At 41.8% G+C, this 26,088-nt stretch overlaps 1 protein-coding gene across 5 annotated transcripts in view; it reads left to right on the top strand.

The window, feature by feature from the left end:
• Positions 1-26,088, top strand: part of LOC118422698 (integrin alpha-6-like) — a 76,205-nt gene that overhangs the window by 24,363 nt on the left and 25,754 nt on the right. For 4 of the 5 annotated variants that reach the window (XM_035830401.1, XM_035830397.1, XM_035830402.1 and 1 more), the window contains exons 4-7: positions 6,239-6,356; positions 11,877-11,965; positions 14,512-14,557; positions 14,823-14,876. In XM_035830401.1, the coding sequence (XP_035686294.1) occupies positions 6,239-6,356; positions 11,877-11,965; positions 14,512-14,557; positions 14,823-14,876 (307 nt within the window). Of the gene's footprint in view, positions 1-6,238; positions 6,357-6,465; positions 6,495-11,876; positions 11,966-14,511; positions 14,558-14,822; positions 14,877-26,088 lie in introns of all 5 variants that reach the window. The other variant, XM_035830398.1, reaches the window with a different exon arrangement.

Genomic DNA, 26,088 nt, shown 5'->3' with positions numbered 1-26,088 from the left:
GTGCTCCGAAAGAATTCGAAAATTAAGCTTTGTTTTTTTTTTCATAAGAAGGGATACAGTCTGGGCCATCTGGTGACTTGTCCTAGAACTGCAGGGGTATTTTAGTTCTTGAATTTGAAGCAAAGTGAGTCAAGCCAAGGTGGCTTGCAAACATCTGACTACTATATGGGTCAGTCCCATCCATGGTTACGATCATTGCCCTGAAGAAGGTGACAGACGGTCACCGAAATGTCGGTGAGAATAAAGCATTGGTTGTGTAAAAACAGTCTCTTTATTCAGCAACGGATACCCTTCGGGTAAAGGTGAACTATCGTTACGTATTTCTAACTTTGGGAAGTTGTGCCAATCTTCCCTTGTTGTCAAATTGACGAGCGATGCATTTGTGTAGGTGCAAATCTCATAACGCTTGCAGATACTAGCAACTTTCATATCTTTCAATACGAATTATGACTGACCGCCAGTATGCTATTATGATTCAAACCACTAGAACTTTTTTTTCAGTTGGTAGAAACATACGACTGCCTTAAATCCCTGTCCCACTCTAGAAGTCTTCAAGACTTTAACTGGCAGATTTCCAGATGAATTTCTTTTTATCATGACTGATGAGTTGTATGATGTGCAACACGATGCAGCAAAGAGAGTGTCTCAGATCGTCTCATAGGTGACAACTTATCGTATAAAATTGCAGTTTTTAGATTCAGAATATCTACAATTCAGAAAAAGTATCATACGTACGTTTTATCACTGCAATTCTCTTTTTAGTAATCAGTTTACTCTGGTTTATAATTCAGTGGTAACAGCGATTTACAATAACATGCCCACCTGTATGTGCTTAATACGTCGCAATAAATTTAGCAAATGTGTCGCATGTTAGTGTGACCAAAAGGGAAACTTGCTACAATTTCGCAAAGTTGGCACAGTTTTCTTTTTTGGCTTAGTTTGGTGTGGTCCAGGAAGAGACTCGCCTCAAGTTCAAATAGACTTGTAACAGAAGTGTTGCCAACTGTGGCTGAACTGAATCCTTAGTGGCTTACTGCCTACGGACACTAAACCCACTGTCTTGACTACTGACGACTTTGCTGCTATTTTGTTTGCCATCTGATATGCCGAAAACACAGTGTCTTTAGAGCGGGTTCACCACAGAGAGGTCTTGTTCACAAACGTTGTCTGTCACACATGTTGCGAAGTAACCCTGAAGCTTTTCTCTGTTGCTCTTTGGTGACATCATTGTCATCTGTTCTCAACGTGTCCATTTGAGTTGATGATCATCAGTGATGTAGATACAGTGGAAGCCAGTTAATTGCACAACGGATAATCGCACACCTCTGTTAATTGCACGAAATTCTCAAATCAGATGGCGGTGCGGCCCAGCTTAATACCTTCGCTTTGTTGCACCAATCGGATAATTGCATGAAATGCTCTGGCAAATGGGGTGTGCATTTAAGCGGCTTCTCCTGTATTTTGTGTGGTCGAATGGCGTAACAGCATTGTATTTAGCCCAAACACAGAGGTCCTGGGTTTGAATCTTGTCATGCTGCCGATCTTGTGCCCTTGAGAATTTTATATGACTTTCCTCACTCCACCTATGTGTAAAAATGGGTACCTGACTTCGGTTGGGGAGGTACAAGGCTTTTGCGTAATTCTTCATTTTTGTTCTTTCACATTTTATTCTTTGGCTTTGAAATTGACTTTGGTATTCTGCGACATTAGCATCCGTTTTTCGATATTCTCTTCTACAATTTACAGCGTATATTTGCTCATTTTGTAGCTACACTGTACGATTTACAGTATGGTACATATGTTTGGGATGTCCATACGTGGATGTCATCCATATGATGGAATCACAACGGCCTAAGCACAACATGCACCAACCTTATAAAGAACTGGAAGAATCTGACACGCCTTATACGAATGAACGCTTACGTGAGTTTGTATAGTCTAGAGGTTACCTCAACATACTCGAAAACTATCAACTATCAACTAAAAAAAGGGATCAAGAAAATGTCTACAGAAATGAGCTATCCGTTACGATCGCTGTATTATTTTTCAAGTGCATGTGATAAATGATATCAAGGATCTGGGCAATCGAAAAGCCCAGAAAGAAACAATCCTAACTTTAATCATAAACGGAAGTCATAGACACGTAACATCTGTATCTGAAGCTTACAAACTGCTATGCTAAGGGGCACAAACCTATACTACCACAACTTCTGCCTTCTACCTAAAGCTATCTGCCACTAAAAATATCAAGACCATACCATGTCTAGGACACAAAATACAAAACCTGGAAGTTCTACTGCAGTACCAAGGTCACGCACCAGGGGCCCCAAAATATACCTTGACCTTCGTCTTCCTAACACTTACCCACATACATACCAAACGCATACCTGACCTGTACTCCTTTATTCAATAATACCCACAAAGGCATGATCTATGCGTCTGCGATATTATCACAAAGCGACAAACAGATTATGAATTCCTTTGATGAAAAACGAGTATCCTGTCGTATTTACATAAAACAGCCATTTTCCCCTAATCTATCGCGGATTGAGGGGACAGTGTGTTAAGTCGGATATGCCTAGTCACGAAATGTACCCATTAGCTTTCAAGTGTTGGACACGTTCGATCGTAATCAACCGGGGAAACCCTAGCGGGTAGCTTAATGTCCGCACACAGGAACGACATGTGAGCCTAATGCTTATGGTATGTGTGGCACATGGTGCCCTAACTGCCAGAAATAATATTTGCGTAATACATGAAAGATTATACACGTGCGAGCGCTCGAGCGAGCCGACGTAAATATTCACTCTCAGTGCACTTGCGTCAAGCTTGCGTCACTGCCGGGTTCGAAAGATACTCAACGAATTTCAGAGATAAAGAACGCATTTTCTTACTTTTTGTGTATCTTATCGTCTTCTAAGTCATACCCTAATGTATTACGCAATATCTAAATTATACAAATCGGAGAAAATAACAAAACTGACGCAGTGACCGAACCCCGCAGTGACGCAAGCTTGACGCAAGAGCAGTGAGAGGGCACCTTAAGGCAGCAAAAACCCCGTAGAAATTGTATACGTAAAGAAACAAACACACGTTTGTTTCAGCACACGTAGATATTACGTTAAGAAACTAAAGTAGTGGCGGCAAACCGGATATTTAACGAATGCTGAAAGATGCAGTGACAATGTCATGATATTTGTTTCAAATGATTTTACAAAAGCTTTTGATAAAATTGAAACCCATTCAGACTCAGCGTTAACGTTCTGACAACCATCTTACAGTGTCGATGTAGACATACATATTCTTGTCTTATTAGAATTTGGAGAGCTTTAGTACATCGATGGTCACTATTTCATTTCACTGATCATGAATAACAACAAGTATTCTACAAGGCGCATGCATGACTTCAATATTTGCAGCCGGCTCCTCTGGAACTGAAGGGGCGTTTTTGTTACCATTTATATCTTCAACAGACACCACAGGATAGGGATGAAATACCTCTAGTGTTACAAGATGATAAGATATAAACCTGAGAAGATCCTCCGCAAGTTCGAAACACGTACACCGACACACTATATCGCAATTTTACATCTGATCGTTGTGCCTTCACCAAGACTGGCAACGATTACCAAAACTTGGCCAAACCATTATGAAAACAAGTGATAAATTTCTGACATTTCTTCACAGACTTTCACAGAATGGTCACACATCTGGTTTCTTACGCTTATATAGAAACAAAAAGCCATTTGAAGATACTCCTTACCAACATTCAGAAGAAAAAGATAAGACCCTTCAGGCTATATTAGATCCCTATTGAAGTTATTTGTGGCTTGGGTAAACGGAAACAAATGCTTTCCACACGATGTAACGATGATAACTAATGCCGTACATGTGTGAGAGGAGATAGGGGCACGGCGAGACTAAAAAAGAGGGAACCGACACGGCTTTTGGCCTTGGCAGAGACCCCGGGCAATCCATATTAGATATACTAAAACAAACCCTCACCTCATGCCCTCCCCACTCCGGATACAGGCGACGTCTGGTCACTGTTCACGTGCGCCACCTAGCGTTTGAGCTCAAAACTGTCTTTCCGGTGGCTCCGACGAAGACTATGAATTAAGTGCAATGTTTTAGCGTCATATTTGGTGTTAACGCTCACCACTTCACGTCCTTTCTGTTGTCGGGTGCACCGGAATCAGACAATGGATTTGTGGTCGTGTCAAAGGCGCCGCCCAGCGTTTGAGCTCCAAATTACCTTCCGCTGTTTAAGACTATTTAAAGGGATCAGTCAAGTGCAAGTTGCTGTTTCGGCATCATATTTGGTGTTAACGGAAAGACAGTGACCACTACAAAAGAGATTCGGTATCCTGTCTGGAATAGATTATTGAATACTGTAAATGCATAATTGTTCGCGGTGGCTTTATGTTTGCAGTTTTCGCAGTGGCCACTTCACTGCGAATTTAAAACCACCGCGAACATTTATCCATTATATTATGTGGCTAGTGGCTACAGTCTGTGGCGCTACCGCGAACTTAAATCCAGAGCAAAAGCTCCATTTTCCCGCCACCGCGAAATTTAATCCCCGCGAACTTGAATGCATTTACAGTATTGAGCGAATTTAGCACATAACCTTCACCACTTTCAATGAAAATTTGAGAGTTTAATGAAATGTATTTACATGTTCATGAGATACGACAACCGAAATTTCAGCTGCAGTACCATAGAAAAAACGCTAGAGTTGATAATTTAAATTTTCCTTTCGTTTTACTGACACCAACGAACATATCGTGAATATCCGTCCACAAGTTCTCCAGTTATGCTGACCACTAACCTGACTAAACCAAGCTTCCGCAGCTCAATCAATAAACTAATCAATGAATCAATTAATCTACCAACTAATAAATCACTTAATCAATCAGTCAATCGGTCGATCGATCAACCAATCACGACTGAAAACATAACATTGGCATTTTTTTTCCTTCGGCGTTCTTACTGGTAACATTTGGACGAAGTTCTCAATGACTTGCGCACAAAGCGATTCATTCGGTCAAGACTACTATACCCACAAAATCACTTCATGGCTCCTGAGCGCCATCTAGCGATAAATGTTATAACTGCTCAGCAAATCCGAACCACATGTTGAAGTATTAACAAACTACTGAGGTCAAGACTTGACTCATTGTGTGTAATTCAAGTACATGCATATCTTTACTAAATTGGCTGCCAACGGCTGTACATGTAGAAAATGTACTACACATGTGCTGCTCAACTCAGCCATGATTATCTCCAACAGTTTTGGGTCAGTCTTAGGCCAGTCTATTCAAACTGTTGATGGGTAGGGTATATCTAACAGTAGTATAGTGTAGTACTAAGACCTGATGTATATCAGGAAACTATAGCTTTGACTGTCTCGTATCTAGTCAAAACATAGTTAGTTTTCTTCGCTGTGTAGTTTATTCCTCAACGCCGAGCCATGACTAAACTTAGGATTAAACGATCATCCACTGCAAGTTGAAGCTGGTAACTACAACCAGACTTCTCCAAAGGACAGAATATGTGAAGTTTGCAACAATAATTATGTAGAAAACGTAGTACCTTTTGGCTTGAAACGTTCACTATTCACAGATATGCACAAATCTCTTGCAGGTGCCTATTAAGACCATGAATATGCATGAAGGTTTAAACTAAGTACGTTATAAAAGATCTTATGTAACGTCCTTGTTGAAACGAAGACTGCAGTCACAGAGCACAGTCTCTTCAAAGAGGCCGACAGAATCCGATGGCCCAGACAGAATTTTTTTTTCTTAAAAAAGAATTAGAGGTTACACCCTCAACGCAGACATGTTAGTTTTCCATTTTTCTCTTGTGCACACTACTATAATTTTTACCGTGTTGAAGTCAGTCACCTTGTTGCCCTTAACTATAGAAAATCCCTATAGGCCGAAAACTGTGTTCTGCTACCATACATAGCCTAGCAACTTCTAGGTTAAACCATCCAACATGGCGGCCAGTGCGTCATAGTCACGTTAGTATAAACAACTTATTCACTAATAGGGTTGGACAAGTCAACTAGCCCTATCGTCCATGGCAAGTGAAAGTGCTGATCGGGCAAATGTATAACTTACCCCACTTGCCCGATCGGGCAAGTAAGATTTTTCCATTGAGTGACATGTAGTGATCGGCGCACGACTAGACATTCATCTGCGCATGCATTTCTTTCTTTGTTTTGCCACTGTAGGCATGCTCCACGTTGAAAGAGACAAAGTTGGGATCCGGAGTGATGAGGTCCAAGTGTTTCTCCATCAGCCGGCACCTAACGCTGGAGGGGTACACCGGTGTTACGCCATGTGCTGTAGGTAAGTGTTTCTCTATCTGCCGGTACCTAACGCTGGAGGGGTACACCGGTGTTACGCCATGTGCTGTAGGTAAGTGTTTCTCCATCAGCCGGCACCTAACGCTGGAGGGGTACACCGGTGTTACGCCATGTGCTGTAGGTAAGTGTTTCTCCATCTGCCGGCACCTAACGCTGGAGGGGTACAACGGTGTTACGCCATGTGCTGTAGGTAAGTGTTTCTCCATCTGCCGGTACCTAACGCTGGAGGGATACAACGGTGTTACGCCATGTGCTGTAGGTAAGTGTTTCTCCATCTGCCGGTACCTAACGCTGGAGGGGTACAACGGTGTTACGCCATGTGCTGTAGGTAAGTGTTTCTCCATCTGCCGGCACCTAACGCTGGAGGGGTACACCGGTGTTACGCCATGTGCTGTAGGTAAGTGTTTTTCCATCAGCCGGTACCTAACGCTGGAGGGATACACAGGTGTTACGCCATGTGCTGTAGGTGGTAAGGGCCATAGGAACAAGGTCACACAAAGTATAATCTCCAAACAGATGTAAGGATGACCGGTTCTGTTTTGTAACTTTTAGAGTATTAGTGCTGCTTTCTAGTATTGTACATGGCATATCGATTATATTGTAATAGATGTTGTAAGAAAACGAAACTGAGCCGGATATATACATCTGCTTGGAGATTATACAGAATAGATATTAGTTCATGTGGTTCATAGTCTCTTAGTACATACGATGGGGCAATGGACGGGTAAGTATGGACTTCGTCGGGCCCAAGAAAAATATATGACGGTACGGAAAAGGCACGGAAAATGACAGTTAACATGGCAAAAACGATGACGGAAAAGAGCCACAATGTACCATGCAAATTAATGACGTCATCACAAAAGCTTGATCGAGGAAAGAGTCTAGGGCACTTAGAATCTGGGACAGTCGAATCAGAAACAGACTCAAAGCAATTTCCTTTTCCAAACACTAAGCAAAGTAAAGAATATGCAAGATGTTACGTTCCATATAGGAAACTTACGTACCATGCTAGATGCATTCATACGTACAGACGCCAGGGTGCGCTTTATAACATCCAGATGTGATTTTCACTGTAGTGACATAAATCAATCCGCGGAACTACTAAGTAGTCCCTTCGCTACACTGAAATGGATGGCTCTTTTCTTATTACCCTCGAATTAAGATTGCCCTTATAATTTTATGAAGCCGGCAAGAATGTATCAATACCGGTAACGTAATGAAATTGTATAAAGTGTTTAGACACAATAGAAGACGTTTAGTTTACTAATAGTGTATTTCTGAATATGGTTCAACTTAATCTCGGATATACGCTCATAGGCGATGCTATGAAAGCTTACAGTACATCTGGATATCAGTTACCTGCGGTCACAAGCAGAGTAGGCTTCGGTTTTTATTAAAGACATCGGGATATTGGAAGATAACCCTACAAACCTGATTATTTCTTCCAGACATCTTTCCAAGCTTTCCTCCCGACGACAAGAAACTGTTATTACTCCTTCTTAATTCTATCAACTCTCACTCCTCTTTTCTCGCAATTAAACATTAATAATAGTTTAGTAACAGTTACAGACTTTAGCCGTAGTTGAAAACTGAAAGCAGCACCTGTTTTTGGTTTTGCCTAATCATTTTCCTGCCAAAATGGAGTACCAGTTTCCAATGTGAGAGTGAATTGAATCCAGGTGTTAAAATCCTTGAAGCTTGAGCGTCGATTTATTATGTCAAGGGTTGTAGAGGAGGACTGACTTGGTAACCGCTAGACTTTTAAAAGCCGAATAAATATCATAAATTTGAGAAAAGCATTGACAGTTTGACTAATGAGTTTGGCAGTCAGAGAGACATATATTTGGCAGTCATATCATGCATTTTATATTTAGCACTGAACCACGTGTATTGGAAACTAACGTTGCCAGGTCTACAAATACAAAGGTAGGTCACTAATCCTATATATGTGTTTTGTATTAACCTTTTCAACAAATCATAAATTAAAGGTGTGAATATGATACACGAGAGACACCTAATCGACATGTATTGAAGGGTCAACATGGGGGGATCCTGGCAGCGCTTAACCGTGAATTTAGGACAACGAACTCATCTTCCACAAACTCCAAAATCTAAGTTATTATAAAAGAAATGTCATAACTAACTTACTACTGCAAAATCCTGATTTCTGCTAAGTTGAAGGTTTGCTGTGTTGAGTTTTCTCACCTTTTAGGTAGGGGATAGAACTTGCGCCTCTGATAACTTTTTCTTATAATGTATCACTTGCTTCATGCACCATAATCCAGTTCAACACATGTTGTTACATGTATGGTCATCCCACTTCGTTTCAATTTTCCGCTACTACCGCGAAATTATATCCTCGCGAACTCAAATCATTTACAGTGGTGGCTCTAATACAAGTTTGTCAATTTTTGGTGCTCCAGCACTTCGTCTGTACTAGGTTACCAACCTAGGATTGATGTGTTTAAAAATTCGTATTTTCCCAGACCTATCGTAGAGTGCAATTTCTGATCACCAAGCACAGTAGGGGCATCCTCTCTGGATACATGTAGTTTTAAAGAACGCTTGTAGATAGATGTGCAGAAGTTAGGTGTGACGGGTCCTTCGAAGCTGGTGTGTTACGACGAAGGGCGGTTATACCGGCTATATATATACAGATACAGATACAGATACTGTTTTCTAACTTGAATAAAGAAAATAGCTCTATACACCAAAAAAGCATGCAGCTTCTCAAATCTCAGCTCACGGCTGTCTCGACAACACGGTTCACTTCTTTCTTGGAATGTGTTTCCTCGTGGACTTCGGTCCTCATTTCCCTTTCTTTAATTGACGCATCGTTTCAAGTGGCCGTTTGGTGTGAGGTTCGGTCAAGAGAGGACACACTTGCGAGCCCTGTGAATTATGGACTGTGACACCACGCCCTTAACCTCACAACCTTGTCACGTATAAAAACACCCCCGGGGAGTAAATGGACACGTCTGATGATGGAGACATTAGGTTGCATGGTACGCCAAAACACCTGTTAACAAGCTTATTGTATGAGAAACATACTTCATATTGCGGTGTTACTGACTAAAAGGCTGCTCATATAAGTCGTGCGATCGTCGTACGATCATCGTACGATCGTCGTGCGATCAGCACACAGACTGAGAATATTCCTTTGATGGTCTTGTATGTGTTGTAGAAAATTCAACTGTCTCGTAACGGAAATTGCTGTATCCCATCCTCGTCGGCAAATGATGCTGTCACAATCTGGTTGAAAAAATCCTGTGACATCAGAATCGTGCGACGGCCTACGACGCATGTGCGCGAACCATAAGGCCAGATTCACACTTGTGTATATATGCAAGTCCGTATGAGGTCCGTATGAACTTCTTAGAGTCTACCAGGCTCCACGGGTCGCTGAAAAAATAGGAGAAATTCTAGAGATATAAACACATTTTTCTAGCGACCTGTTGAGCCTGATAGAGGTTAAGAATCACGGACCTCATACGGACGTCTTGAATATATAAGCACGTGTGAACCCACCTTAAAGTAAGGCACAAAGACTTTGTCTTTGACCATAGCTTTCTTGCACCCATTCACATGTTTTTAATCTTTACCTACAGGTGTTAAAATGACCGTTTCGCAATGTCAATGTACCTTCCATGATGAAATGACCCCATGTTGGGTTCTCCATGATGTTAATTGGCTGTCAATCAACTGTCACCTTTTAGATTTTTAGGGGCAAGGGCCGCGACTTGTGTGTGGGCAATTGATGACATAGACAAAATTGGTTTACAGGTTTAACAGAAAAGCAACAACAGCAAAATAAGCAAGAAAACAAATATGATAACAAACTCAGCAAAAGAGGTAAGGTAAAGTGCTATAAGACTTTCACGCGAAGGGACCTTTTACACTAAGGTATGTTTAACCTCATTGGTTATAATCCGTTAAGTCGGATTTAGAGCTGTGTTGGTATTGGGATGGATGGAAGGATTAAAAACTGTCTCAATTATTACCAAACAAATAATTAAAAACAACCGCAAACAAACCGGTACAACAAATCAAATAAAGTCTCAAAGTCTCATCTGGAATCGTTCTTAATCTAAAACGAAACAGGGGAACAACAGAAAATGATAAAAACAACCGAAAACAAAAAAATAAAAACAGCTAAAACACAATAGAAACAACTAAAAAACAACAACAAGCAAAACAACGGAAAACATAACTTGAGCAACGGAATACAGCAAAAGCAATCAAATCCAAAAAAAATAAAAATGCTAACCAAAAAGAAAACACATCTTAACAAAAACCGTCAAAAACAAACCTAAAAACATTCCATTTTTTGTGGCGACTGTCGACTGAGATGAAGCATTCCAGTCAGTAATTAAATTATTTGTCCCCAGACCCAACACTTGGACTCTTTAGACCAGCAATGATTGCAGTGATTCCCACCGCGACACCCGTGGAGCTTCTATCTGTGTCTGACTCCTTCTGTCGGGATATATTATCACATCCACTAATCACCCGATACACGTGCTCTTCTTAGCGGGAATAAGCATTCCAACGGCCTTACGACTATGTATGGAAAATGAAATGCATTAAGCCAAAAAGCAACTGGATATGCTTTTGGAAACGGTTAGACGTTTCAAACAACATCCGTTATTTTTCGTCAGTGACACTGGAGAAATCTTGGTAGTTTTGATATCCTAGCTGTGAATTGATATGTAAAAGAGATCTAGTTTAAAAAAAACCGGGATGAAATACATTGTACCTGAACAATATAACAGGTAGTACAATGATACACTTTCTTCCAACACAAACACAAACACAAAGGTAGACACTGATGAAACTTTTAACGACCACTGTCGCCTTCTTCAGGATCAATACTGATGACCAATAGCTTTAGAACGTAAACTCGCGAGAGTTACAGACACGTGATCGTTTCAACACGTGACCATGCGGATACGTAACGTCAGCAATTGGTCAAATATGCCAGGAAGTTTATAACGCCTACCGCCTAAAGAAGGCTAGACGACAGTGGTCGTTGAAAATTTGATCCGTGTATACCTTTAAGTTGGAAGAAAGTTTAGCATTGTACGTATACTTTGATTACTACCAACACAGATGAGCTTCTATGATAATATAACAGGTATACACCTTTCTCATGAGGCGGCCATGATAGATCTAAAACGAGGTCAATGAGGCAAACAGTCTACGATACGCTAAATTGCTAAATCTTTCGGTGCATACTACTAGTTATAATACGTATTGTTTGACCTTATATTGTGTAAATTTGCGTGGTTTGGCGGAAAACTAAATTGATTTTAGAAATATGTTTTGTCTGTTTGCCTCATTGACCTCGTCTTTGATCTATCACGGCCACCGCTTGAGAAAGGTGTATACAGGTACAGAGTTTATGTACACAACCCTAATTTACAACGACAGTGTAATTCCTCCCGGAGTCTCAGTATAAATCCAGCCGGAAATCTAACCCTAGCCTTGTGGTTTTCCCCTCCAGACGGGACCAATTGGAAGGTGAACAAGAAGGGGAGACTGCGGACCAAGAGCTGCCGGGGCGGTGTCAGCGTTCACGGGCTCCCTATCCAGGTCAGGCCCCGTCAACATACGGTATAATCCACTGCAGGTGGAGCAAGGGTCATACGGCTGTGTCTAGTGTATGTCTGTGAAGCCTGGTAACCATGCCATCGGGAGCCCCCCGGTACCTCTGCGGTGCTGGGGGTGTTGCTACCCGACCAGTTTATTACCGCAGGCCGGGTAATTCTACGGGGTTGCTGTCACTGTGCGGTAGTAGCTTATAAAAAGGCCGGTTGGAAAGATTGAAATGTTTACCGGTACTAGAACCGGTAAAGGAACCCTAAGCCGGCCTGAGAGAATGGTTACCAGGCTATGTCTGTTGGGTGCTTTAGCAACATACACCCTGCAAGGATGGATGAACATTGATTCCTTGTTTGATTGGGTTATTATAGAAATTTATACGTCTTTGGCTGGACGTTAAGCCGCTGTCACAGACCATATGTTGATGTCCTGTTCGTAAAAATGTCGTAAGGCGTACCGTATACCGTGTCGTACGATATATTGTAGAATCGTACGACGTTATGCAAATACATCGTACGACGTATTATACACCTGTCGGACGACGTATGTGACGGGGACTTAACGCAATTTTTCTCCAAACATGTCGTTCGGTCTTACATGGTTTCGTTTGTCATTTTTCTTCCGAAGCTTGGTGCATTATTTAGGGTGGACCATTCCCAATCCCCTTTCTAACGCGTATCCAATGTCCGTAGTATCTTTATCTTTAATTGATGGTGTCTGAGGAGCACAAAGATTCTCTGTATATGGTTTGGCGTGAAACCGTACGTTTTTAGATACCGTATTTCTTTAAAAAACACGCATAGCCAATTTTGGGGCAAGTTACAGACAAAGCTGTGTGAGTGACTGAAATGTAAGATGAAAAAAATCACATTTTGCAACACCCTTTGAAATCTGAAAAGCTTAAAAAGTGCTTAAATTTTTTCGACAAAATACGTTATTGCTCAAACAAAAGAAATCACCCAAGTGGTGTACGTGCGACGTCTCTATATCTCCAAGCAGATGTCAGGTTAGAAGGTCGTAACGTTTTCTGACTGCCTTTGACAGCTACCGAACCCAACAGCTACAAGGCAAACTCGCCAGTCACGTCTTTCCACCCGACATCTGCTTGGAGATCCTGAACGCATACGAACTCCTGTGAGCCACTGACTGATTGAGTGCAGCCAATTCGTCATGGTAACACCGCAAAAGAATGCGTACGACTCTGACCCAAACTGTGTGAAAAAAGGATCTTTGGATTGAAGACATGAAATATGGTCGACTTAGAGTGAAGAAATTGGAAGGATGCATAATTAAGGGGTGTCTAGTTGTTATCGAGGGTAAGCCCAAAGCCAAGGTTGTGAACTCTCGACGGGCGTACCAGACCGGTAAAGAATGTTATCTTGACTTGAGGCGTCGTCGAAAGCGTCTATAGGTGACGTGTGGAAGGAACTTTACGGATCCTTTACTGTCCGCCTTTCATTGGGGGACTTTACGGACCCTTTGCGATCGTTTAAAAGCATTCCTTTACGGAAGTAGACTGTCCCATTTCTTTATAAATCGTGTGTAACGTTCAGTATACTAGATCATAGAAAGTCGGTGGTTTTCGTGAAGTTGGGTGATAGGGAATAACCTCCTTCATTTGGAACTTTACGGACCCTCTATGATCCTATAAAAGCAATCCTTTACGAAAATAAGACTGTCACATTTCTTTATAAATTGTGTGTGACGTTCAGTATCATAGCAATTCGATCGTTTTCCTGAAGTGGAGTAGTATGATGATCCCTTTCATTTGGAGCTTTACGGACCCTTTACGATCCTATAAAGACACACCTTTACGGAATTCGTATACTGTCACATTTCTTTATAAATCTTGTGTTACATTCAGTATACTAGATCATAGCAAGTCTATAGTTTTTTTTGTGAGGGGATAATCCCTTGTGTTTATCCACAGTAATCCGATTGATGTCATCCGTAATCTTCATCACCTTTGATATTTACCTAGATCCCACCTTCGCCAAAAAAAGGAGAAATCCTCATGTTGTCTAGACCGGACTTCCCCCGGTGGTTTGGAGAGCAGATGACATTTTCAGTCAGTCGTGTGTGTCCCATGGCATGTATGTATCAGTTGCCCTGAATACCAATGCAACAGGACACCTAAGACCCCCTGCAATCACTTGACCATCCTACCCTCCCTAACGCTTCTCGTAAACAAACGCCGTGTCCAAAAACATCATATCACAACAAGAGATAAATATCGTATATTTCCCCCATGTGTACACTCTTATAACAACATTCCCTCCCTCTTGTGTATGATGATTTAAACCCAAGTGCTCCCCCTATACCGGCCCCGTAGCTAGTAGCGAAGGCTGTTGGTAATTAAAACCGCCTTCTCGTCAGTCCCTGCCGGTTGGTTCTTGGGTAGCTTCCCCCAGAAAGAGCTCGTCTGTGCTTGCCAGGCTCTCCTACACACAGCTAGAGATACTTTTTCTTGGCGTCTCGCCATGCTGCCTGCAAAGTACCTCACGGTAACGCTCGTACTGCTCACTCTTACGTTTCAGAGCGAGTGGAGCTTCGGACTGAAAGAGGACAGTCGACAAGATCCCGGTAAGTCGTCATCCACAAAGCTCTTTCTCTCTTCTTCTTTTGTCTCCTGTATAGCGGTACGTGGCATAGTCCTTGCTCTGTGCGTCTCTGAAAAACACTCAATCAAAATATGACGATGTAGAATCAAGACTTAACTGTTGTTCATAAGTCTTGAGTCCTTAATATCACACGCATAAATGAAAGTTTACGATCTCTACGTTGATCTATACCTGAAGTAGAGGATACCAGCAAGTGATTCACAGTTTTTGTTGTACTTTTTCTTCAGAGGGCGTCGCGGCAGCGAAGGAAGCGCCACCTCCCCTACCTACAGACATTCTTGGTATGTGAACTTTCCTATAAAACCTTGTGGTTTCTAAGGACGTACTGTAAAAAGGTTTAAAAAGGTTAGTACGTCTGTCTCGTATCAGAAAGTTTCCCTTTTTGTTTGTGTAGTCTTGCATCATCAGAACCGTCAAGGTTGATTAAGTTTTGTCGTGATTTAACAGGCGGCACAAATGCCCTTTCATTGTCGCTCTGCCCCCATCATTTTCTGCCAGTAGAAATCAAAAGAATGTCGCTAGATTTTAAACACTGCTGTTTGTAGCGAGGTCTGTAATACTTTCGTCTGGATATGTGACTGGTCAAATATGTCAATTAAGGCATACTTTTCTTCGTACTAAAAGGACCTAGCTTTGGTCATGCTGTGTCTGTAATCCGTCGGTTAGAAAATCCGAGCTCAACTCACTCACATTATCTCAGTAGTAGAAAACTCTTCTAAAATCTTTGAAACCAAACATATCAAACCGTCTGTTTTTGTTTATTACTATAACGTCGCAATATGAAACTAGCGTCTGTAAGAGTTGAAGAAGACAGATCATTTTTGGTAAGACGGCCATACTTTTCTAGCCGAAATGACAAGAGTGGTCAGAGTGAACTGGACCGAAGAGAATCACGCTGACCACTACAAGCGTGCAAATCACCCAGTGGTCAGTGGGTCAGTACACTATTGTTACTGCCCAAGTGCGCCTGGGGTTTTCATGGGGCGAAGCTCTTTAGAAAATGACCTCCTTTGGGGATAGTAGCTTGAGATTAGCATCTCTCGGAGAAAGTAGACTTTCATTCGTTTTGATGCTTGGACAGGTCAGCTCGCGTTAGGTCCAGTCTAGCCAGTACGTTCGGAAGGCCGGAGACTGACCGTAGTGGCCTGAGCTCATCACCAGAGAGCTCTAGACTCACCGTATAGTGACCACAAGCCAACAGGGCGCTAAAAATACAACAGTCTCGTGCAAACGTGCCAGTTTTGGACATTTTCCAACCTATTACTGGAGAACCGAGTCCCGAAAACGGTTGCACTTTTCTTTGCCTGCAACATTCGCCCCTTCTTTTCTACCAAAACATTGTTTATTCGTCATCAAAGCAAACTGAAATCCTCACTGGACGTTCTTGATTGATTCCTAAATATTCTTGAGTGAACTTCACTCGCTAAATCGTTTCTAGGCTGAATATAAATGAGTTTTGGGGATGGCCTGAAGTTGAGCCTGAGATATATTTTCCGCCCTTTTCTCGCTAATTAGACCCAGCCGTGTGTCATCTGTCAACTTAGTATGTGCTTTAGTAGGGCATGTCTGGAGGGTTCCCATAGCCAACTAGATAGCCTGGATACCAGACATCTTTAAAGGGTAGGTGAATGACCCCCGGCAAGAAGAAGAGATCTCCAAAACAAGTCTGGTATCGAGGTTATGAACCTAAGAAATGCTGTAGTTATCCTTGAAACTTTTTTGAAAAATAACTATGCAACTGTTCTAAGATAGCCTTGATACAAGACATCTTTATAGGATAGCTGAATGACCCTCCGGCAAGAAGAAGAGACCTCCAAAACACGTCTTGTATCGAGGTTATAATCCTAACAAATGCTGTACGTATCCTTGAAACTTTTTGAACAACTGTACAACTGATGGAAGATAGTCTGGATACCGGACATCTTTATAGGATAGGTGACTGACCCCCAGCAAGAAGAAGAGACACCCAAAACACGCCTGGTTATGAACCTAACAAATGCCTTACGTTTTATTGAAACGTTTTGAACAGCAACTGTGCAACTGTCGGAAGAAAGCCTGAATTTCAGATTGTAAGAATGGCTCACAGTTAAATTAAGACGATGCACTCTGTCTAACACTTTTCAAACGAAAACTGTATATTTTGAATCTTTTTAAAGATTAAAAACAATTCGCGCATGGTTTCGACACGGATGTTATATATATAACGTCATTGGTTTCAAGAAGAAACCATATATTTTCTACCCCCTAATTGAATACGCAGGCTACGTGGTATTTGATCTTGAACTATTGACCTATACCTACTCAAGAAAACAAAACAAAAAAAGGGGTAATAAATTTTCGCCATTCCAAGATGGCGGTCCTATTGTACTTGAAAATAAGAGGAATACGGACATTCCGACTGGACGACACATGATTGAATTATGTTCGCCAGCCAATCAGAAAACGCCGTCAGAATCTGTTCTCGCGACACCTGCTTAGAGTTGACAACGTACTCATTGGCGAATATTATATGGGTTCTAGTGGTGTATACTCTGTAAAGTATGGCCCTATACACTTTTCACCAAGGAGATATTCGTAAGGCTAGCATCGCTAAATTGGAGACGGGGTCACCACAGTTCATTCCCATCATGTGTTGAGGACCGTATTGTGTTCTATTGTGTCCCAAGAGCTAAGCCTATTTGGCGCCTATTTCGTCTCAGGATTGCCCTCTTTGTTGTGCCGCTTCTGGAACCTTTCGTTCCAACTCGACCCTACCCCCTTCCCACCCGCGTGGCAAAATAACAGAGTGGAGTGACCCATCGTCAAAGGACGTAAATCGTTGGGTGGTGCTCCCGGGTTTCGCAGTGTATGTTGTTTTTGCCATCCAAGCTCAACCCCCCAGTCTCAACATTGCAATAACGAGCCCCTTGGGGGACGTTCGGTTTCAATCATGGTTACGTAATGAGCACCGTGCCCATTGGTTAGAAAAGTTTATTAGCATAATTAGTTTAGGTTGATTGACAGATGCGACAATGGTGGTGACAGGCTGTGTCTTCACTCACAGCAACCCTCTAGTCTCAACATTGCAATAACGAGTCCCTTGGGGGACGTTAGATTTCAATCATCGTTACGTAATGGGCACCGTGTTCGTTGGTTAGGAAAACTAATTAGCATAATTGATTGGCAGATGCGACACTGGTGGTGACAGGCGCTGTCTTCACTCACAGCTACCCGCCAAACGACTTTGATCTTGGCCCTTTTTCCATTATATACTCCTCCAGTCATTGTCAGTCGACAATGCGTGTAAAAGTGGGTTAAGTCTGGCCCCGACATGTCGCCTTACGTGTTAGGAGTCGGCTATATAAACGTGACATTGAACGTGTGCCAATGATGTCTATCCCAGCCACTTGTTGTTTGGCCCAAGTCCAAACTCCTTAATAGTCTACTGCCTTTAGCTATTTTGTCTGGGCATATGTGGGATATTTTTTCCTTATGCACGTGCTAGTCTTGTATTTCAATCTTTATTTCCGTCCGCACGTGTCGTCATAAATACATTTTTTCCGTTGGTCAATTTATAAAGATTAGATGCAATTCTAATATATTTTGCCTTTGTTGCCAGTCATTGTCATATGATATACAAACAATAGCTATCTACATCTGTCCAGATATCGTGACCCGAAGTTTCGCTGCGGTACCGTGGAAAGTCGCTAGAGGATCCATTATCGAACTTGACCATCGTTTTCCCGACCCCTACCAACCTTCTAAATGGCCCTAAATATCATCAGCATCCATCCACAGCTTCTGAAGTTGTGCTAGCAGTCCACATACAGATAAACATAGCCACACTAACACGGATGAATCGATGAAGGTTAGACACCCAGGTAATAAAGTACGCCATAAAGCAGTTACTCAAGCTGCTGGATATGATTTTGGAAACGGTCAGTAGTGTCATTGACGAAAGACACCGGATGGCTGTCTGAAATGTCTGACCGTTTCCAAAATCATATCCAGATGCTATAGTAATTATATTTTTTGTCGCAACGCCGATGAACTTTCAAGTTAGAACACAGTCATAGACATATACGAAAATTACCGAAAACATAACCTTCTTGGCGAAGGCCAGAAAACAAATCAAATCAGAACCCCATCCAGACTGCCCGCCGCGCTAGGTAGACTTGCCCTGGGCGGTGTTCTTTACCAGATGTCCAAACTGTCATCGGTCATCAGAACGGTTCACATCTGGTCGTTAGTCACAATTTCCCTCCGCCGTATGAGCACTTCTAATGATGCTGAGGATTTCCTCTGTTTTCATGGTAGTTAGTTAAACGACTTGCCAACTTGCAATAGATATCTAAAAACAACATTTTACTGCATATCTAGCATCACCATTTATAATAGGGAGGTGCACAGCGGATTGCATTGTGGGTAATATGTCAAAGTTGAAGCTGCCTTAAATTTAACGTCGACTCTACTCAACATGAGGTTCACGGTTGCAAGTATGCATACGCTCTGAATTGCATTGTAGGTAATCATGTGTCAAAGGCGAAGCTTTCTAAAATGAAACGCCAACTCTCAATAAGGGGGATCACGATTGCAAGTATTCATGCGCAGTGAATTGTATTGTGGGTAATATGTCTAAGCCGTAGCACCGTAAAATGTAACGCCGACTCATGCATGCCATAATAAGGAGCATCACGGTTGCAAGTATGCATGCGCAGCAAACTGCATTGTAGGTAATCAAGAATTAAAGCCGAAGCCCAATGAATTGTTACTCCAAACTTCAAAATAAGGAGGTTCACGGTAGCAAATACGCATGCGCAGCAAGGTGTGTTGTGTGTAATATTTCAGAGGTGAAGCTCCCTAACATGTAACTCCAGATCGTATGATAAGGAGGTTCACAAAATCTAATGTAGGAGCGCATGCGTCCCAAACTGCATTGCGGGTAATATGTCAAATGTGAAGGCCCCTAACTTGTAAGCTTTTGTCTAGACCATTGTCTCAATTTGCATAACGATGTACAAACGTGTTTGTTTATATCTCAGGGGCCCTTTTCTTTGACATATTACCCACAACGCATTCGCTGCATATGCGTGATTACAATCGCGAAGCTCCGTATGCCACCAGGTAAAATAATTGGTCACATAGAAGAACGCAGAATCCGTTTTCCCCGAGACATATGGTCACTTCAGATATCAATGTGTACAAGGCACTCTCGAGAAGGCGTTGATAACACCGTTTTTATTAGATCACAAATTACTGGTCTGTACGTCGATGTAAGGTTAATAGAAATCCACGTAATGATACTCCAAAGGAAAGGATAGAAGAGACTCGGGAGCTATAATACGGCTGGTTACCAGGCTAGTGCCAACTGTGCTAGTGACCCCTCTGTCTTGGCAAACGCGTCAAGCAAATAGATATAATTTTGGACTTCAATTATACCACACTGGTCTTTTACACCTTAGTTTGCCAACTAGGTTGTTGCTACCTCGGCTCTGTCTTGGCAAACGCGTCAAGCAACTAGATATAATTTTGGAACTCCTGGTCTTATGGTATAATTGAGTGTTAACGTTACACCTTACTGTGCCAACTAGGTTGTTGCCCCCTCTGTCTTGGCAAAAGTGTCAAGTAGATGTCATCCTGTTTACTTTACCCGGGGGCACACACTCAATAGACCCTAGAGCCCCGGCAATTACAAACAAAATAGGATGGCACCCAGCCTACCTTTCAAGCTGTAGTGTAGAGTTTCCTTAGATTATTCAATTAGAACGTAACGTCTGTAAATTCTTTAGTTGGACGCCAAAAAATTAATAAGATTTCTTTCTTTCTTTCATCACTATTGCTAGATTTGAACAGGCGACTTGTTTCCGTTTCAGACAGCTAATAAGTGTATGCTGTTTCCACGAACTTTGTGTCACATGATTTGACCGCTGCATTGTAAAATGACTATCTTTTAAATCATTGTAAGCTCCTTGTTGAAAACTCCAGGAGTTTTATTGGTAGAAACGTATGATTGAAAGGTAGCTCAAGCTGTGATGGTTAAACTTCTTGAAGTCGTTCCAAAAGCTTAAGGCGCTGTTCCTTGGCCTTGTCCTAGACTGCATTGCATCACTCTGGTCGGATATAGCTGAGATTCTGGACAACTAAGCAAGACCGCAGCATGTCCAGGACAAAAGATACGAAGTCCTGCTGTAGTGCCCTTACTCTTCCACACTCTTTCTCTTTTGAGTGAGAATAAACAGAGCAATAGTTCGTTAGGCGAGGCCGTGTGCAGGTATAGATGTATTTGCTTGCTTACTACCTTTCTGGTTAGCTTTTCACCCATTTTGTTGATACCAATGCACGCGTGGACAAACAAAAACGGCAACACAAAAATCAAGAATGCACGCAGCAACATAAAAGGATGACAAGTTCAGACGGAGATTGGTTCAAAGATAGGGCAAACCGTATATAGTCTGGTATTGTACCCGCGTGGTGTATGTCAGGACGTGAGTTCAGTCTACTGAACCATGACGAAGTAAGAAATGCTTTCCATATGTTTTCATATCCACACTTGATAAAGTTGTCCCAGACGAAGTCCAGACCTTTTATATATAGAAGTATTCATGTATACATAACGCATATAGTCTGGGCGTTTCATCCTCGTGACGTAACAACTTGTTGGTTTCCTGATTGGTTGGGGCAGCGGGCTACAGTATTTCGCCTATGGGGGTTGACATACCTTAGGAAGTCGACGCTTCCAAGTTCATAGTAATGTGTAAATTACAGTAAGAAGGTCCAAAACAAGAATGCTAGACTTCAGGGTGCAATGTGATAAGTGTGTGAGAATGGCTCGTTCCCTTTTATTTGACGCTCAGCGGAGGTCACGTGAACTGCAGCCGATTCACATGCATAGCAGTAGCAGTGAACTTTGGGACTTTATTCTTTGCTTTCAGACAGGATATGTCCATATCTACGTAACCAACATAGAATATAACAATCACAATGATAAAAGAAACAATATAAGAAACAATAATAAAAGTACTACAATGAAAGACGAAACAATATGACAAACAAGTAGCAGGAAACAGTAAACTAACAAAATCTATTTACTTAATACAGTAGTGTACAAGCATATTACTACCATTTTGATTTATAATAAGTTTTAATTTGATTTGAATCAGTCGTAAATTTTCACTGGCAGTGTAGTTGGTCTTTCATGTATCACACGATCTATCGCCAGCCTATCCTTGGTGCGTAGTCCTGATCTTCCTGTAGATTACGTTAAAATTGTCTTTAACTCAACACAGCTGTAAGGTACCCTTCCACATTTGCTCAGTAGCTCTGACAATGGTCATTGCCCGGCTAATGCATTGAGTTAGTTAGTCATTTGCTTCATGGAGTGTTGTAGCCGTAGAGTCTGTTGCCTCTTCGTAATTTTCTCACGGAACCACACTTTTGGGCTCCCGCCGTTAAAGCTCCGCCATTCAGTGTTACTGTCATTTAATGGGATCGTGTGGCTCAACGGCCGTGTGTTTGGCCCATAACCCAGAGGTCCTTGGTTTGAAGCTATTGATATGCCACCGCTGATCTTGTACCCTTACGACTTTCCCCACTTCACTCTGGTGGAATTGAGCACCTAGATTCGGTTAGGGCCATCTCTCGGATAAGGACGTTAAATATAGGTCCCGTGTTTGAAGAGAACTGCTCCTCGAAGAACCCACAACATTAATCGAAAATAGTAGAGGTCTTTTCCGGTGTGAGTGGTTCAAAACCTACAGTCATATGTCCACACCAGGGCCAATATTGAGGTCATCTGAGTTAGTGCCGAATGGCAGCCGCTCCGGACACTTGCGACTTAGCCCCGCCTATTGTAAGCTTCTCGCAATTCAGCACCTGGCTGCGAAGAAATAGAGAGTAGTCACTGTGAAAACTAGTCGAATAGGAGCGCAGTCTGGTAATTATTGGTACACATATTAGCACTTTAGTTTGTAGATTAACAGGATTAGGACTTTTTCTAATTCTTTAATTTTGGATTCGTGGTATTGTTCATCAAGATTCTAGGTGCCGGACCAGTTAAGGACTCATTGCAACGTCTTACGAATGGGCTGTGGTTTCCTAGTTTTTTTTCCTGTGCACAGATTGGGCATTTCCAACAGACTTCTCAATCAATGAGGATTTAGCTGTCTGAATCCGACATACCAAGATACGGTACAGCAACTGGTTCATTCTCAGTAAAAATTCTTTGGCGCAGATACTGTTTCTGCATGAGGGATCCCTGTGCGACCCCTGAACGACCTGTCCGTGCGTCTGCTTGTTCAAGATAAAAGAATTCTCTTTTTTTTCTGTGTTGATAGCTATATAGAGAAGTCGGTTTCTTTCCGCCGTCACACCAAATTATAGATTACTAAAAGTTGTGGACTCTTATACTTGTAATGGAAGGTACCATAAGCAGTTTGTAGATTTTGTAGGTCAGACTGTTGGTAATCTATAGCTCTCAGTACAAAACGTCTGTTGAAGTAGGTTTCTATCGTCTATCACTGGAGAACAGCTGTTTGGCGGCAAATGGAACCTAATAAATATTCTCCAAGCAGAGGTCAGGTCGAGTCGGGTTCGTCCCGCTTCCTCCGATAGGGATGATAGGGAGCAGTAAGAATTCCAAGTCACTACCGTCTCCCCGACCCAACTTCTGCTTCAAGAATACCCAATAAACCGCGTGCCCTAGTGCAAACGCCAGCGTTGCTAAGGGCAGGGTACCACTTAAAGTTCTTGAAAAGCCCTCTTTTCCATGAATATTTTCTCCCAATCTGGAGGCTTTTGAAGCTTGAAGGAAGGGGTCTAAGGCGAGACGTTGCCTCTCTGTCTCTTTTCTATAGTTACTTCTATGGTCATTGCTCATGATGATCTCATGATGCTTCTTGTCTCGCTATGTCTCTCTTTTAGCGTAACACTAAGGCTTCCTGTAGGTCACACTGTGACACTGTCCAATTACCAGTCTCAAAGTCATTCTTCAGCAACAGGTTTTTCCCTCGGACTGTCAAATTATAGAACTGTACTGATGACAACTCTTGTATACAATATTCAAGCCTTCAGAACCAGTGTTCATTGATAGGCATTTGCATAATAGTTTTCACAATCCATCATCTTAACTCATTGCCTAGAAGTGGTCAAATGGCCTTTCTTTGATCAAACCCGTCAAAAAATACCATCTCGTAGAGAAGATTTAAGTCATTATCACTAATTATCATCAAAATCTTGAAGTTAAATGTCAAATTCTACTCAGCATGTTTGTAACATAGGATAACTCAAGACGATGGGGTTTGTGCCCTTTGGCATAGCCTTGTCGTCTGCTTCTTGAATTGAAGACCTTGGTCTTTCCTTGGGCTACTCTGCCTAATGCGATACAGACCACAACATACTATCTTTCCACTGCTTTAATCCTTGTCAGTCTGTATGTATGCCCGGCGAATGACGAAAGTCGTAAGCAGCTGACCAGTAGTACCAAATGCCGAATGCCAAAATAACATTACCATGTAGTCCAACGGTCTGAAGTCTTCTCATACTGATCCACGTAATTTGAACATTTTACAAATGGGGATGGCAATTAACAGTTTTAACGGTTTCCGCTCCTGTTCTGACGGTAGGGAATTTTTTTCAAATGGCACAACGAAGATGGCTGCAACTTAGTTGACCAGTTTGTTGAGCTCCAAATGATCCTAATATCCGATTCTGTTATGATTTTACGTTTAGAAACATATGATTCCAGTAAAGGTAAAGGAAACATTGTAAATCTAAGGTTCTTCTTTTTTTTGGTTGAACTTGATAATGACGATATTTGACAGACTGCAATATTTAGAGCTCTTGTAGGATGATGATTTAAGACGTGGGGTTCGAAAAGTGCGCTACGAAACATTTTAGTTTTACTTGCTTTGTTCTCTAGAACTCATACGATTCAACAAATAAAGATACACGTAGCTGCGTCCGCCGCCATATTGATGTTCCCATATAGCTATGACGACTGTCTGAATTGAAATGCTCTTTTCAAAATAATTCAGTTACCAAAAACTGGCTGTTGAGAAAAACATTATTGGACATAAAGGATAGAATATTTCATAGTCCCGTGCTATTGTTGTAAGTGTAACATATAATAGGCAATTTATTTTTTCCGAAACCTGGAATTTGTCTGGACTAAATGAGAAAACAGATAAATATCACAGGGCATCTCGGAATGCCCCTTGAGTCAGAATTTATGCCGTGACCTTAGTTAAGCCTTTGTTCCCCTTGGCATTGTTGTAAATGCAACATATAAAAGACATGAAATATTTCTGAAATCTGTTACCATCACATCAGGACATCTCGAAAGTCCCCTCTGGTTCAAGTTTATGCCATGATCTCTGGTTAGTAATGGAAGTCCCCGTAGTATTGGTGTATGTGCAACATATAATAGGCATTGAATTTTCTGAAACCTGTAACATATTTTGTGACATTGAAATAAACCAGACAACGGATAATTACTACATCAGGGCATCTCGGAAGGCGCCCAAGGTTATGCCATAACATATGGTTAGTTTTGGAAAGTCCTCTTATTATTACCGTAAGTGCAACACGAATTTTATGAAACCTGTACCATCCGGCCTGAGTTTATGCCATGACTTCTGGTTAGTTAGGAGAAGCCCTGTAGTATTGCTGCAACATAATTTTGTAAGATAGAGATGACATATTTCTGAAACCTGCAACTTGTCTTGTTACATTGATCTTAATTAGACAACAGATAATTATTACATCTGAGCCTCTGGCCCTAGTTTATGTAATAACCTTTGGTTAGCCAAGGAAAGTCCCTGTAGTATTGTTGTAAGTGCAACATATGGATTTTGCTGAATTGAAACCGCAACGTATTTGATGACATTAAACCAAATGAGACAACAGATAATTATCACATCAAGAGATCACTGAAGGCCCCTCTGGTCAAAGTTTATGCCACGACCTCTGTCTGGTTAGTTATGGAAGTCCCCGTAGTGTTGCTACAAATGTAACATATGAGAGTTTCTCAAACCTGCAACTTATTTTGTGCCATTGAACTAAATGAGACAACAGATAATTATCGCATCAAGGCATCACAGAAGGCCCCTCTTGTCAAAGTTATGCCACGACCTCTGGTTAGTTATGGAAGTCCCCGTAGTGTTGCTACAAATGTAACATATGAGAGTTTCTCAAACCTGCAACTTATTTTGTGCCATTGAACTAAATGAGACAACAGATAATTATCGCATCAAGGCATCACATAATGTCCCTCTGGTCAAAGTTTATGCCATGACCTTAGTCTTGACATAGGGGTCTAGAACTCTAGGTCAGGTTCAGAATAAAGGTCGTCTTAGGTTACATAACAAGCCATGGAAGGAAGATCAAGGAAGGAGCTCCCAACATTCCAAGACTCTGAGATTAGATCCCGCTGTTTCTACCCTGGGTGCCAGCCGGGATCGGGCAGCTAGGACAGTTTATTCGGTCGCCCAAGACAATCAGGCCCACTGATCTCCTATT

The sequence above is a fragment of the Branchiostoma floridae genome, chromosome 9 (assembly GCF_000003815.2).
Source record: "Branchiostoma floridae strain S238N-H82 chromosome 9, Bfl_VNyyK, whole genome shotgun sequence".
Classification (NCBI taxonomy): Eukaryota; Metazoa; Chordata; class Leptocardii; order Amphioxiformes; family Branchiostomatidae; genus Branchiostoma; species Branchiostoma floridae.
Note: the sequence above shows the minus strand (reverse complement) of the source record. Positions and strands in the feature narration are given on the sequence as shown.